This window comes from Neophocaena asiaeorientalis, unplaced genomic scaffold (assembly GCF_003031525.2).
Source record: "Neophocaena asiaeorientalis asiaeorientalis breed wild unplaced genomic scaffold, Neophocaena_asiaeorientalis_V1.1 scaffold198, whole genome shotgun sequence".
Taxonomy (NCBI): domain Eukaryota; kingdom Metazoa; phylum Chordata; class Mammalia; order Artiodactyla; family Phocoenidae; genus Neophocaena; species Neophocaena asiaeorientalis.
This window is the reverse complement of record NW_020175221.1, coordinates 7,680,627-7,695,851: the sequence shown is the minus strand read 5'-3', so window position 1 is coordinate 7,695,851 and position 15,225 is coordinate 7,680,627. Positions and strand designations below refer to the sequence as shown.

Here is a 15,225-nt window from a genome sequence, read left to right as displayed (position 1 = left end):
CATTGGGTGGTTAGCTTCCCAAAGAAGTGAGGAAAACACCAGGTCAAAGAAGCTCTGGTTTGTGGGCTCATTCAGCATGGGGAAGGCCATAAAACCACCTACTACCACACACAGAAGTCTTGATAGCTCTTGTAATTTTTTAAATTCCAGGCATAAGACAAATAGAAAAATACATATAGATAATTTTTTAAGTTTTCTGTCCTTGAAGCTAATGCATTATGAAGATACTAACTGAGGAGTGGAGAGGAAAAGAACTTTTCACAAGCTGATTGTTTCTTGAAACAAGTTAAGGGGTTTTGTTTTTATTTTCTGTTTCTTCTGATGCTGAACTGTAGTAACTTTATATTCACACTGATGAAAAGAATTCTCAGGGCTTCCTTGGTGGCAAAGTGGTTGGGAATCTGCCTGCCAATGCAGGGGACACGGGTTTGAGCCCTGGTCCGGGAGGATCCCACATGCCGTGAAGCGACTAAGCCTGTGCGCCACGACTACTGAGCCTGTGCTCTGGAGCCCGTGAGCCACAGCTGCTGAGGCCCATTTAAGAGTCCATTTGTTAGACAAAGTATGAGGAAATGTGCTCTATTTTATCACTTTCTTGTTTGTTTTCAAAATGGCCATTTAAATACAGATAACAGTTACACAGGACAAACTGGAGAAGCAGGTTCCGCCAGCCTGCCCAGCTCACCTGTAACCTGATCTCTCCATTCAGATGGCATTCGGATGGCAGAACCAGCAATGTGGTGTAACAGGGTTGGACACTTGCCCATGCTGAGCCCCCAAACGCAAGAAGCAGCCCTCCTGTTGAGAACTGTGGAGGTTAGGACAAATCACGACTTGACATACTCTACTAACAAAACTTCACAACAGAGTAGAAAAAGGAAGCCCACGCAAAAGGGGATAAAGAAAAGGCAAAGAGAAGGCACCATATAACACCTAAGTTTTTCTTAGAAGATGAAGCCAAGAAATATAAAACATGAATGTGTACCCCAGTTTTATCCATGGAATTCAAATAGATAGTTTTACTTTTACCAAGGTTTCCACACTTGGCTTCTGTGCCCCAAAAATATGAACACCCTAAAATATGCACATTCTTTTTCATGTGGGATGTACCATTTTCTTAAAACAATGTGTTTCTTACTAAGTTTGCTTTTCTTGTGGTTATTCTGTCTAGACAAATAAAACTATATACAATTAATATAAACATTTATCATAAATCTTACAAAATTATGTAAATGATCATTACAAACAAACGTGTTTAGCACCTATTTTGTCAATAACCCATCGACTCTGAGAATCTTCACTTTCCTCTGTTTTTTTGCCTGCCCTAAGACAAGTGTTTAGGAATTCCTAACCCTAACCTCTCCTAATTTTTTATTCTGGCGGCTAAAATGAAAGATTCCAATAGTAACAAAATTAAGTGATCAGGGGAAGTGAGTGACGTATTGAAACGTTCACCCAGAGACCTGGCCTCTGGACCTACAATCTTTAAAAGACTAGCGAGAGCACTCGGGAGGTGCCCATGACGCTTCTTTTTGTAGAAAATTGCTTAACTTCTTAGAGCCCCCTTTTGCTTCGTATGAAAATAGGGCATTATTACAATTATAAAATACCTAAGTAGTTTTTAGGTCCCTTCCAGCTCTAAAAAGTACGTAATTCAAAGCTGCTAAAAATAAACACTTTAAAAATTGGCTGTGATATATAAGCGTATGTATACACATACATATGCACGCACACACACACACACACATACACACACGGTTTCGCTGTGAAAAGGGGAGGGACTACACAGTATTTTGTACCAGAATTTTACAGTGCATCCGTATCAAAACGTTTCTGTTCCTGAAAAAAAAGTTTCAGGCTGGCGTCGGCTCTGCAAGTGGAGTTCTTCTGAGAAACCAGGTTTCAGCTACTCCCGTTTAGCTTCCAGGCGCTTCAGTTTGGATAGAGGGCAGTGTTTCGGAGGACCACATCTCAGCTCAACTGGGGACCCAGCGGAATTTGTAACCCCCGTTGGCTGTCCGGATGGTGAAGGCATTGCCCTGGGGGAAAGCGAGGGTACGGATGGTGCTGTGGCTGCGGATGGAGGTGCTGAAGGAGCCGCCCTCCTCCAGCTCACTGTGGCTCAGGTTCAGCGCGCTCCGGCTGCAGTCTGTGCGCAGTCCCCGGAAGGCGCCGTGCAGGTTCCCAGGCCTGACGTCCGTGCTCGGGGGCTCGGGCTGCAGCCGGAGCCGCTTGGGATCGCGGCTCTGCAGCGCTTCATCGCAGCGCTCGGAAATCTCCCTCAGGATGGCGTCCACTTCCGCGCAATCCTGCCCCGCAGCGCTGAACAACTCCTCCAGGCTCCTTTTGGAAGTCGCCTTGAGTGGGATGGGCTCAGCTGCCGCCCCGAAATCCCGGGACTGTGTGATCATCAGCTTCTACAAAAAGATGGGGAGGAGTGCCGCCCTGGGGCCAGCCGGACTCGCCTCGTGCTGGGCGCTCAAAGGAGACCTGGGCGCACTTCGAACTGCGCGACTCGGCCGACTTAGGCAACGCCTGCAAGTGACTCAGCGAGCTCCCAGCGGTCCTCTCCGTTCCCCGACCCCCGCCGGCTCCCAACACCGGGAGCTGGGTGGGAGGTGCACAGAACATTTCCGAGTTTCTGCAGTGTTCTACACGCGCGCGCCCCACTTACATCCAGCACCGAGGCCAGGTGCCGTGTCCGACTGGCGAGTTCCTTCAGTTGCACGTTCCGCTCCTTCAGTGAGGCGATCTCCTCCTGTTTCTGGGTCAACGTCACGTGCAGCTGCAGGAGGAGACCCAAACATTCAGGGATAGTCTACCATGCTCGGTCTCGTCTGTACACTCTGCATAAATTGAACGCAGATCCTAACGTCTAATTAGAAACTGGGGCCCCAAGGACGTTTACACTGGTGAGAATGATAATTTTATTTATTTATTTATTTATTTATTTTTACAGAGCACTTAGACAAAATGTTTCTCAGTTAATCCTCAGTGTAGCGGTGAGAAGTGCTGACTTGGGCAACAGGCAGATATAGAAGTTCAACCTTCCTATAAGTCAGTTTCCTTATCTGTAAAATGGGGCTGGTGAAAGTATCTAGCTCAATGGTTGTGAGTAATTAATGAGGAAAGTAAACTGGTAAGCACAATACCAGGCATATAGAAAGCCTTCAATAAGTATTGGTGGCCCTATTAAAAATCTGGTGGATGGGGCTTCCCTGGTGGCGCAGTGGTTGAGAGTCCTCCTGCCGATGCAGGGGACACGGGTTCGTGCCCCGGTCCAGGAAGATCCCACATGCCGCGGAGCGGCTGGGCCCGTGAGCCATGGCCGCTGAGCCTGCGCGTCCAGAGCCTGTGCTCGGCAACGGGAGAGGCCACAACAGTGAGAGGCCCGCGTACCGCAAAAAAAAAAAAAAAAAAAAATCTGGTGGGTAAGATTATTCCCGCTTAGTGACGTTGTAAACTGAGGTAGAGCCAGTGGAGCAACAGCAGCTACGTAAACTCGTCCACTGGTTCTAACGTCCAAGGGGGCTCATTCCCGCTCCTGCAACCCCACTTCCTCCCGGAGCCCTATACCCTGCCCCCGCCCCAAGGACTCCTGGACGCCAGCCCAGTGTCCCTACTTGGTTATTCTCCACGAGTGCGTCCCCCAACGCCCTCTGGTTCTGGTTGGCCACCTCCTTCCAGTACTGCTCTGGTGGGGGCACGTCGGGAGGGCGCAGCGGCGGTGACTGCAAGTCTTGTGGGGAGAGACAGGGACCAAACGGCAGTACGTCGCAAGGAGAGAAGGGGAAGTCTCCGCCCGCCAGGGGAGGCGACATCATAGAGGATGAGTCTGATGAAGAGGAAGAGAGGGAGCTGGGTTTGCAGCCTCAGACTCGTGCCCAGCTAACTGCAGGGACAAAATATCACGCGGGTATAGGGTTTACGTGATTTTTCTTTATTAATAAAGCACCCCTCACTCTGCAATCCTTACGATCCCCAGGCTCTTCCTGATATCCTGTACATACACAGCAGGCACTCAATAAATGCCTGTTGAGATTATCTGAACTGGATTTCCACGGTGGCCAGGGCAAACTTGCCTGAAGTCACACAAATGCACTACTCTGCACACTCCTGTCACTCAGCGTCTTCCAGGCCACGTCACAGCGTAGGGTTCTCTCTCCCAGAACTCACACGGGCAAACTAAGAAAGCGCTATAGATCCAGCGACTCATCTTCTCCATCAGGAAAAGGGCGGGGGGAAGCTAAATTTGGATGAGCCAAACCCTTTGATGAGTTGCTGGCGAGTCGTTGACAGGTACAGGGTTTACCACTTTCAGGACCACGAAATCCGAACTAGTCAGATTTGAGGGGTAGAGGACACCCCCGCCGTTATTGAACTGCAAAGAGATTGCACTTGCCTGCAATGAGATCATCCACGGTGTCTCTGAAATCCTGCAGATCGAAGTCCGCTGCCGTTTGCAGGGAGTGGTTCTGAAACAAACGGGAGGTACAAACTAGTTAATGTTGAGTCTGGCGGGTCTGGAACACTTCCTAGACCGACAGTTAACCTCCCAGGCTCGATGGCAGGTCTGCATGCACTCGCGCTCGCAGCGGAAACTTGTACCTGAAAATCAAAGCCCTGCCCGAGATACGGAATCCAGCAGGCTTGCACTGCCATGGTGGGGAGAGGGACGCACGAAGCGGGGACCCGGTCGGGAGGGTCCTGCCGGGCGCTGAAAATGCGCGCTGCTGCGTCGCGCGTCGGTCCTTCTGCGCGCAGCACAGCCGCCCCGCGTCCGGCCTCTAGCAGCCGGCATAGTCCGGTGCCGCCTCATTGGCCAGTCACCGGCCAACCAGGCGCGTTGCTAGTGCGCCCGCTTAGACCTTCAGCCCCGACTTACCTCCCACAGGCCGAGGAGCCACAGCTCTAAGAGCTGGGAGCATGGCGTACGTACACACCTTCCTTCCTACCAAGACCCGCCAGCGTGCGGAGGCATCCAAAGCAGTGACTCGAGTCCACATATCCCGCCAAGCCTCAGTCACAACTAAACCACCTCTCCCCACACAGAAAGAGAAAAGGTAGGCTAGGATATGAGGGGCCAGGGATGCTATGGAAAGTGCTTCTGTTCAGCACGCACCAGGCGTGGCCCCTCTTGCTCTTCTGTTTCTCAAAAAGTTGGAGTTGACTTTTCCCGTACGGCGTGATGCATCTCCAGCATCTTGGACTGGACACTCTCCTGGGTTCCTGCAATGTGCCTGGGTGCGTGAGACGGAAGGAGACTGCAAAAGGCTGGTGACCAGGAAACTTCTTATTCCCTTAATTCGTGGACAGAGTTGACACAAACTTTTACATCGAGTCTCTCTGTTAATTCTCACACCAATGTAGGAAGTAGGGAGGGCCCAGGAAGTGACTCCTCCCATGATGGAGAAGCTGAAGCTCAGAGAAATCGCGTTGTCAAAAGCCACCCAGCTCTGAAATAGTGAAACTGGAGCTTCTGTCCCAGAATGCTGGTGCCTATGTCAGTCCTCTTTCCTCTATACCTCATTGCCTCTAGCTTTTATTTCCCTTTTAGGAAAGCCTGGCTTCCAATGAAGACAGTTCTGGGAAGGGGAAAGAAGCCTCTCAAGGAGCATGGTGTGAGGTGTGCATTCAGTATGCCCATCAGAAATATCTATTCTACTGATTCCACTATTATCAATTTTTTTTCCTTTGGGTTAATCATATTCTTCTCCCAAACACCCTTCTTTACTATTCAAATACTTCTGAGAAGAGGAACTTATTCTGACTCTAACTTCAAAGAATGTACAAGTATCAGTTTCCTTCAGGGAGGAGAGCTTCAACCAGGGAAACCTCTAGCACCAGTTGAGAACTGAGTCTGTAAGGGGAAGGGAGCTTAGAAAGGAAAGACTGAGGGCCCCAGACAAATCCTGAAGCACAAGTTCTTCCCTGGTTGAAGGAGTCAGAAATGAGACATTTCCCAAGGGCTCAAAGGTCTCCCTCTCAGTAGAGTAAAGCCCTTACCATGAGACTAGAGGCCAGCTCTCAGGGACAGCCACCCAGGAAATGATTCCTCCTGTGCTATCCCAGGTCTTGGCCCACTCTGGACCTCAAACACTTCTAGAGCACTTCCTCTCTCTGTCCACTTTCCTCAACAGGAAAGAGAAATATAACCAGAGTGTGCACTGGCCAGGGGGTTCCCCCACAGAATCTTCCCCTAGGGATATATCTCCTTCTGTACCAGTTCTGCCTTCCAGCGGGAAAAACCCTGGACCTCTTGCCTGGGCCATCGGGCATGAACTCTGTACTTGAAACTGTGAATCTTATCTTCCCAATTAGGTAAAAACCTGGCATTTCTCCAACACAAACAGCAGCCAAAAAACAAAAACAAAACAAAACCAAAAAACTTAACGCAGAGCATGATGTCAAATTTAAGTTCTGTATACATAAGCAAAATTTCAGCAAGAGTCTGCTTGGTTCTGTTGTTGTTGTTCGGTTTGGTTTGGCTTTTTTCTTGCAAAATAAACATGTTGGAGTAAGGGCGTGATGTAGCCCTCTGGGTCTGTTGAAAGATGCTCATGTATTGCCTTTTTTCATTTGAGCATCCAAACCCTAAAAGAACAGGAGGATGGCCTTTGCAGGGCAATTCCCACTCTTACCTGTTGCCTTCACAATCTCTGCTCTCAGTTGCCACCTACCCTGAGTCTCCCTAGGCTCTATCCCAATTCTAAGAGGCACTTAGAGAGGCCCTGGGAAGCTTTGCTCCACCACCCCAACCCCAGTTCTAGGAGGCGGTCATTTCCTCTGGAGAGTTCTGTACTTGGTCTGTCCCCGTGAAACCTCATATCCCAAGCACCTGCTGCCAGGAACCTGGAACTGGCACCCTTCCTGGAGGCTGCATCTAGCTATTCATATCCATTCATATGCATCGATGGATGCATTCATATCCATCGATGAGGCAGGCTTCTGACCTCCCAGACACCAGTGCTGGGAGATGCCATCATCTGGCTGGGGAGTCTCAGCCCTGGCAAGTGGTAGAAGTGGGATGCAAGTAAGAAGATAGGTTTTTGGGGGGAAATGCCTCTTTGCCCCATGGGAGTGAGTAAGTGACAGCAGCCTTTGCAGGGGGCGAAAAGGACTTTTATAAAGTGCCCAACTGCTGAAGGGCCATCTCTGTAGAGAGCAACGGTTTCAGTCAGATTTCTTCGAGTCCTTTGTCACTCTTCCCACTTCCTCCAAATGTAAATTATCTTCGTTTCTTCCAGTCTTGATCGAGAAGTTATTCTCCGATCTCCACACTCCTTAGACATCCAGGGAATGAAAATGGTTAATGAATGGCCGGGAAAGGCATGTTGGGAGAACAGATAGGTGACCAGAGAGCAACTTTGCTCCCATCTACCCACCTGGTCCCTCAGTGCGCAACCTCCACGTTGCTTTATCGCAGCTCCAAGGAATAGATGGGGAGGGGAATGGGAGACCCATCTGGCAGGGGAGCCCTCCAGATGAGCTTCCCTGCCCAGAGCTGGTCAAAACAGTTCTGAGAATGCGGCCACCGTTAACATACTAGGAGGGAAGAGGAAGTTCTAATCCTCGAGGCTTGGATTTCTGCAGGACATCTCCCCCTGCTAGCCAGATGTGCCTGCGCTCCCCACCCAAAAGGATTCTTTGAGGAAACTCGAGAACTGACTCCCGAATCGAAGTTTGGGCTTCGATAGGCCGCGAGTTTCCACCAGGAGAGGTACCTGTGAGGCGGCCGAATTACCACTAGGCGGCGCGTCGGACCCGAGTAACGAGGAGCAGTCAGCGAGGTCCTGCAGGTCTATGGTGGTGAGGGCTGCGGAGGGAGAACCGGAAACACGCGTCGGGCGGACCCTAAGCCTCCCCGCAAGGGCTCGCCGCTGGCATCGCCGCCAGGACTCCGAAACCCCAGGGAGAAAAACTCTTCTGAGGCCCGCGCGCCCCACCCACCTGGCGCGGGGAACCCGAGGGGTCGCGCAGGGACCACCGGTATCACCTGGCAGCGCAGCGAGCTCGGCGTCTGGGGGATCCTCGTACACCGACACCGGGCTGCTGCAGCTGCTACCGAGAAAGAGCTTCCGCGCAGGGGCGAACTAGACGGGCACAGAAACGGTGAACGCGGGTCAGCCCTCACTGCCGGGAGCATGAGGACCCTGCCCGGCTCCGTCCTGCGGCCCCACCTTCCTCTCCAGCTTCCCGGGCTTGCCGAACGGCCGGCCTCGCGGATCCAGCATCCTATTGGGGCAAATGCTGTCGAAGGCCCGGCGACCCGCCGCGGTGCCCCCGCACGCCTGCATCCTGCCTCCCCGCCCGCTTCAGGCCTGGAGCCCCGCGTCGACTGCTCGGAGGCGGCGGCCGGGCCGGGAAGGCGACCCGACACCCAGCGCTCCCGAGGCTCTGAAGCCGGCCGGAAGTCGGGGAGGCGTGTGGCCGGGGTGGGGCTAAGGGGCGACTGTGAAGGTGCGGAGGGAAGGCGGGGTGGAGTAGGAGGACGGCCGCGCGGGAGGGGCGGCTCGCGCCTGAGCGCCAGTGGTGGCGCCTTCAGCCCCGGACAATCTGTGCGCGGGCGGAGGCGTTAAAACCTAACCTGGCAACGCGGCTTCCCCCGGGAGCCGCGAGCGCGGGGCCGGGGCCCGCGAGCGCTCTTTTGGCTAGCGTTGGCGCCGCAGCCTCCCGGCCACGCCATAGGAAGGGAGAGGAGGGGAGGACAACTCCTACTGGTCCCTAACGCTGGGTACCGCCTTTCCGCGTACGGACAGCGGGAATATGGAAAAGTTAACGATTCTTATTTCATTTTCTTCCCACGCCAGCCACAAGGCACGAAACAAACTTGGAGTGTCAACTGCCAAAGTCAGACCCCGGCATTTGCCCCGCCATGTAGGATTTGCTGGGGATGTATTGTAGACGTCCAGCAGGGACTCCCCAGAACAGCCCCAGATTACGGAAGTCCCCACACCCAAGGCTAGGGAGCCCCCCTGGTTTTGACATCCACTTGGTCTGTTGCCTAGAGCCCCGCTCCGTACCCCTACCTCTACCCCGCACTTTCTCAGGCAGCAGCACCTGAGCACAGCCTTTAAAAGAGAGGGTCACACATGTCCACAGTGGACAGCCCCAAATCCCCTAAAACAGGTCTCTTCCCCAGAAGCCTCAGCTACCGCTCGAGGCATTTGGTCACTCTCTGTACAACCGGCCTTGTTGACTCAGCCAGAGTCTTCGCTCCTCTTCCCAAGCCGGAAGCCTCTCCCAGGAAGGGGCATCTCTAGATCCTTGGGTGAGGGGTCTCTTTCAGGACCACTCTTATATCCATACAGTTTGAACAATCATCTGAAATTGAAATCTTTGTGACCCCCCCTATTGGGCACCTTAACTTGGTGCCTTACACCTCATAGGAGTAGTGAAAGATCCTCTTTAATTTGCACTTATTATCTGGATTAATAAACAAGATCCCCCTAACAGTGATGGAAAGCAATCCAGTGATATAGTTAGAATAGACTTAGAGACTCTGAGGCATCTATAGATGCAGGAACCAGTGAGGTCAGCCAGCTAGAGTTGGTGTGGTGTCGCTGATGGTGAGGAAGAAGCTCTGGCTTTAGGGTCGGAACCCAGGCTCCACCAGATAACTGAACCCCAGTTCTTTTGGAAAAACATAACACTAACTTCAGAGGAGTTGCTGTGAGATGAGATTGTTTTTGTAATGCGACTGGTGCTTGGTGTGGATAAATTAATGTTGCTGTTTTGAAGTGCCTTTTCAGCTGCACCTGCAGCCTCCCACAGCCTCTTGCTGGCTTTGTCTCTTACTTCCTCTGGTTCCTGAGTAGCCTTAGCCACTAGTCAGTCCATTCCCCACCCCTATCCTTAATGGCTTCCCAGTCTGCAAAAGGAGTGGGGAAGCTCTTAGCTGAGTTTTGGGGAGATCTCTACACATGGCAAGATCCAAAACAGGCCCATTTTCCATCAATGAGTTCCACACTGGAGTAGAAAAATATGGGCATTGTGCATAAAAATGTACAGTAGATTGTCTGTGGCAACAGGAGCTGGAATAGCATGATTACATGATTCCTGGTCTGGATGATTCTGGAACCAAATCCCCCATATCAATCTTAGCTGAGTAAATGCTGGTGAAGACAACTCCCCCCAAAATCACTTTTGCAGAGGTACCCCATCCCCTAATAGCCAGGCTGAGAGCTCCAGATATTTTGGCACTTGGAACAGGTGATATGATTTTCCTCCTCCTTTTCACCATCACAGACCAGCTTTTCCTCAAACAGCTCGGGGATCACCACTTCCCCCTCCTTGAGCCAAGGAGGAGAAAGTTCCTGGAGAGCTTAGCATATCAACATATCAGGAGAGAAGCGTTCATAAGGTGCTCCTGTCTCTGGAGAGTACTTGGGTGCACAAGAAGTGCAAGGAAATTTCTCTAAGTATGTTTTGAGTTTGCTTTTTATTTGTGCCATTTGTCATATATTTAGATTTATTCTAAATGCAGTAGAACATGACTGAGTTTATTCCGCCAAAACTTTATTTTTTCAACCATACAGAAAATTTGAAAAACACAGTACAATGAACAACAGTAGCATTAACATTTTCCTGTATTTGCTTTATCTCTATTTTTTCACCAAGTTTTTTTTTCCTGTGTAACTCCTTCCCCACACCCCATCATTATGCAGGCTGCCACTAGCCTTTTTTTTTTTTTTTTTTTGGCTGCGTTGGGTCTTTGTTGCTGCCCACAAGCTTTTCGCTAGTTGCCACAAGCAGGGGCTATTCTTCGTTGGTGCCCGGGCTTCTCATTGGGTAGCTTCTCTCGTTGCAGAGCACGGGCTCTAGGCTAGCGGGCTGCACACGGGCTCTAGAGCGCAGGCTCAGTAGTTGTGGCGCACGGGCTTAGTTGCTCCGCGGCATGTGGGATCTTCCCGGACCAGGGCTCGAACCCATGTCCCCTGCACTGGCAGGCGGATTCTTAACCACTGCGCCACCAGGGAAGCCCCTAGGCTTCTTGAAGACTTGCTATGTGCCAGGCAGGACCTGTGCTGAGGGGTTTGTAGAGAACATCTCATTAAATCCATAACTCAACACTACCAGGTAAATGCTACTGTTACTCTCATGTTTACAGGAAAGACTTAAGCATAGATATGTGACTTGCTTAAGGTCACACAGCAAATTGACTCCAGAGTCCAAGTGTTTAAGCACTACTTTATACTACCTCATAGCAATCTCATTTAAGCTTCATAATAGCCCCACTATCAGTTAGCGATTGGGCTCAGAGACGTTGCTGGAGGTTACAGATTCAGGGTCTACAGCAGATTCACAACAGTGAGAATGAAGATGATGGGACAGCTGTGGAGTCACAGAACTCCAGCAAGCCTCTGTCACATTTCTTGACTCACTTTCCCCATCTGTAAAATGACTCCTGTGACATGACTAGAGGCAAGGACTGTACTGGCTCTCCAAATATGTTCTCCATAGTCCCTATTAAATGGAGGGCACTGAACAGATCACTTGTCCCACACCTACCTTGGGAAGAGGTGTTTTTTTTTTTTTTAGCATTTCCAGAAACCTGTAAGTGGAGGAAATTGAGCATGTGGCAAAGGGTGGAACTCTGGACTCAGATCACCTGCCTTCAAATCCTGGCTGCTCCACTAGTGTTTAACCTCTCTGCGGCCCAGTGTCCTTCTCTGAAAAATGGGATAATAGACGCTGCCTTAGAACTGCTGAAGGATTGAAATAATGAATGCTGAACACTGTGCCTGGTACATGTAAGCACTCAATGATAGCCATGATTACTATTGCACCATTGTTACCATGGGCTCACACATAGTAGGTGTAAGACAAGAGAGAACTGTTCAACATGTGATTGCAGGATAAATGGACTCAATTTGCAATGGCCATAACTGCCTGCAAAGCCTTCATTTTCCCACATCTGGCAGTTGTCAGGGTAACTCTTGGTTGCCCTAGCTAGTGGGACTGCAGTCCCCAAAGCTTCTCAGCCTGGGATCTTCTGCACCAGCAGTGTGCCCCCTGGCCCCGCTAGACAACATGGACTGCTGTGGGTTCTTTTCAGCCTCACACCCCACCTCGCCCTTTGAACCTCTAGCAGTCCTCAGCCTAACAAGGTCACCAGTTACAGGCCAACAAGTGATCCTGACTTGCCTTGTAACTGGAACCTCGGTCTACAGGAACCTCTCCAAACCTGGTGTTCCCAAACAGAGATGCCTGGGGGGAGGGAGGAACCCTCCATGGTTGCTGACCGCCTCTATTCCCGGATTGCCTTCACCTTCCCTCTTCGTGGACACTCGCATTGGTAGTATTCAGACAAACCACCACAGACAGCCTGTTTATTGGGGAAAGATTCGTCTCTTCTCTCGTGCGATGTTAGCAAAATAAATAAACAATGAAACCCCACAATCGTACACTATTTGCCACCTGCAGGATGACCTGGTGACCAAGTGGGAGGACTGAACCCTTCTCTCTGGGCCAATACTGCACTCTTTCAAAGCAATGGGAGAGGTCCAGCAGCCAGGCCAGGGGATCAAAGGAGACCAAGGGTCTACTTCATTTCAAGCTCGGGGACAGGCTGCACTTCTCGCAGATCTGGAGGGGCAGCATGTGAGTCAGGGACGTTCTGTTTATGGCCACCAGTAGCTGCAGCTTGCCCAGGCAGTCCTGCAGCGCCGCCTCGGGGTGCCCGCCCAGGCGCAAGTCCATCGGGCGAGGGAGCTGCAGCATACGGTCCGCCAGCGCCAGGCAACAGACGGCCAGCAGGGAGGGGGTGTAGCTGGTGAAAGCGTAGTCAGCCAGGCTCAGCTCCGCCACCCCGCGCGCCAGGGCTTGCGCTTCCAGGGCTTCGGACACCTCTGCCTGCCCGGCCTCCACGCGTGCGTGCGTGAAATGCTCCAGGAAGAAGCTGATGGTCGGCGCGCCCAGGCTGAAGTGCAGTTTGTGCAGCACGATGCACTCGAGGTTGCAGAGCTGCTGCCGGGAGAAGGCGCCGCAGCACAGGGCCAGGAGCTGCTTCACGAGCGGCGGGTGCACCTCCACCTGTAACACAGGGGCGCTCATCCCTCGCTGCGCAGCATCCAGGGCCGGAGGCCCACCCAGTCTCACACCCGGGAGAAAACCAGGACTTCCCCCATCCCTTCCAGCGAGATATTTGGGGCTTCGCCTCTCCATACTTCCACTGTAATCATCTGGGGTGTACTTCCAGCGCAACGCTGAAAACAGGTTTGAGAAATTTTGAATTTTTTTTTTTTTCGGAGACTAGAATAGAGGGGCTAGAGAGAGCTGTTGACACGCGGCCTATTTCTTTGCGGGCTGGGTGAAAGGATTGTTCGTTTTGGAGGGAATTCTGTAGTTAAGGCTGTGGGGTATGTAAGCTTGCAAAATGAGCTCAGGGAACCCTGCACTCAGCCGTGTGCACTGAAGAGCCGCGCGGCCAGAGAGCGGCCGGGAGTCTGGCTCCCCGCCCCAGACCCCGCGTGGAAGTACCTGTTTGCAAGCGATGAGCAGGGACGTGACCCCGAGCAGCTGGAAGCAGTCTGCAGCCACAGGCGTGGTGATAAGGAAGCGGTCCAGAGTGTTCACCGTCAGGCACAGCGACTCGAAGGAGAGGCCGAACTGGCGGTGCACGGGGATTAGCCAGCTGAGCAGCTTACAGCGGGATTCCGCCGTTACCTGCCGGAGGGAGAAGGGAGGCGGGCCAGTTGAGCCTAGGGCTGAGAGCGGCTGTGGAAGGGACAGGGCACGAAGACCTAGGGAGCGTCCCCGGAGGGAGGCAGGAAACAGAGGAAAAACCTAAAGGCGCTGGAAACGGAAAGAGGTGGGCCGCGCTGCTGTGGAAATAGCACAGGCAGGGCTAGGAGCCAGGCCGCCGGGATTCGTGCCTGGCACCGTGCCGAGCGCGGATACACGTTACCTCGTGTAATACTCTCAGCAATCAGTGGGGGCAGGGAGGTCACCAATTTGCAAATGAAGAAACAAGTTTAGGACTGTGAAGTAACTTGCCGGGGTCGGTAGGAGTCTGGACTCGAACCTAGAAACTGTCTTAACTAATCCGCATTCTACTGCGTCCCTGCTAAACAGTTTGGAGACTTCGGGCAGGTCACTTAAGCCGTCCAGGCCTCGCTTTTCTCCATCTGTAAAATGAGGCTGGTGGCCCGGCCCGCCAAAGCCCCTTCCCGCTCGGACCGGGGGCAGAAGTCGGGCTGGCGAGGGCCGGGGCGCCGCGGAGGGCAGACAGATTAGAAAAGGAGAGAGCCCGGGAAAAGAAGAGGAGCGGCGGTGGAGAGCTGGGTCTACCAGCGCCTCACTTGTGGCTGCCGCGCCAATGACTCCCGCGGGTGGTAGTGTCTTTCCCGCGCCTTGCGGAAGGCGTAGCAGCTCTGACCGTAGTCGCGGAAGGTCTGTAGATCAAGCTGCACCAGCTGCTGGGCAGGACCGGGTAGGGGGCTGCAGCCTCGCGCCGCGGGGCTGTCTGCACCATCCGAGCCGGAGCTGGGGGACTCGAACAGGTCGCAGACGCCAGAGTCTCCGGGTAGCGGGCACGGGTTCAGCGGCTGCAGCGGCTGCTTCCTCCGGAGGCGTGGGCGCCTGCTCTTCTTCACCGGGGCACGGAGGTTCTGGTCGTCCCGCCTCCCAGCCCGGGCGGCGGGACTCACAGGGCTGGTGGAGCAGGGGGTCACCATGATAAAGCCGGGTGGCCGTTCTACGACTCCCCGGCTGCGGTGGGGGTGGGCACGCGTGCGCGAGAGTGCGGAAGAGGCCAGGCCTGACCCGCGGCGAGCCCATAAGTACTCTGCCTGCAGGTTCCCTCAGCCACACCCCCGGCTTCTCACTGGCTGAGCCCAGAGCGGCACGAGAACCGCGCTTTCCCGGCTAAAGACCCGCTCCCGAGCGCGCTGCTGGCACACTCAGCCGCCGGGGTCTGCAAGGGGGAGGAGGAGCTACAGCGCGCAGGGCGCACTCGCGTTGAGCGGCCCGCTCCGTGTGCATCCCTTGTTACCCGGGCAACTGAGCTCGGGTTGCAGCAGGAGCTGAGCGCGCGCGGCGTGGGGTAGCGGTGGGGTGGGGCGGCAGCTAGGCCAGGTGGACGCCGTATCCAGATGAGGGGATCTAACCGCGCCCGGGAAAGAGATTCCCCTGAGGGACATCTCCTCGTCCTTGGCCAGATGGTTTTGACAACTGCGAGAACCTTCTATGCCGGCTGTAACCAGGTCGGTAATTTTGTAAAGG

General features: G+C 53.1%; 2 protein-coding genes across 2 annotated transcripts; both read right to left on the bottom strand.

Annotated features, from left to right (window-relative positions):
- Positions 1-1,976: 1,976 nt before the first annotated feature.
- Positions 1,977-8,297, bottom strand: MCIDAS (multiciliate differentiation and DNA synthesis associated cell cycle protein). Its single transcript, XM_024765330.1, has 7 exons — positions 8,181-8,297; positions 7,997-8,093; positions 7,725-7,816; positions 4,403-4,475; positions 3,624-3,835; positions 2,675-2,785; positions 1,977-2,417 (listed from the first exon to the last, which is right to left on the bottom strand). Exons 1-7 carry the CDS (start codon positions 8,295-8,297, stop codon positions 1,977-1,979), a joined length of 1,143 nt encoding a protein of 380 aa, XP_024621098.1.
- A 4,252-nt stretch (positions 8,298-12,549) lies between these two features.
- Positions 12,550-14,678, bottom strand: CCNO (cyclin O). Its single transcript, XM_024765332.1, has 3 exons — positions 14,304-14,678; positions 13,483-13,668; positions 12,550-13,035 (listed from the first exon to the last, which is right to left on the bottom strand). Exons 1-3 carry the CDS (start codon positions 14,676-14,678, stop codon positions 12,550-12,552), a joined length of 1,047 nt encoding a protein of 348 aa, XP_024621100.1.
- Positions 14,679-15,225: the final 547 nt, after the last annotated feature.

Coding starts and splice junctions, on each gene's coding strand:
- MCIDAS (XM_024765330.1), bottom strand. CDS start 8,297: ATGCAGGCGTGCGGGGGCACCGCGGCGGGTCGCCGGGCCTTCGACAGC. Junction 3,836..4,402: donor CGTGGATGATCTCATTGCAG/GCAAGTGCAATC, acceptor CCTCTTCATCAG/ACTCATCCTCTATGATGTCG. Junction 2,786..3,623: donor CACTCGTGGAGAATAACCAA/GTAGGGACACTG, acceptor CTCCTCCTGCAG/CTGCACGTGACGTTGACCCA.
- CCNO (XM_024765332.1), bottom strand. CDS start 14,678: ATGGTGACCCCCTGCTCCACCAGCCCTGTGAGTCCCGCCGCCCGGGCT. Junction 13,669..14,303: donor CATTGGCGCGGCAGCCACAA/GTGAGGCGCTGG, acceptor TCCCTCCGGCAG/GTAACGGCGGAATCCCGCTG. Junction 13,036..13,482: donor TGCTCATCGCTTGCAAACAG/GTACTTCCACGC, acceptor CCTGTGTTACAG/GTGGAGGTGCACCCGCCGCT.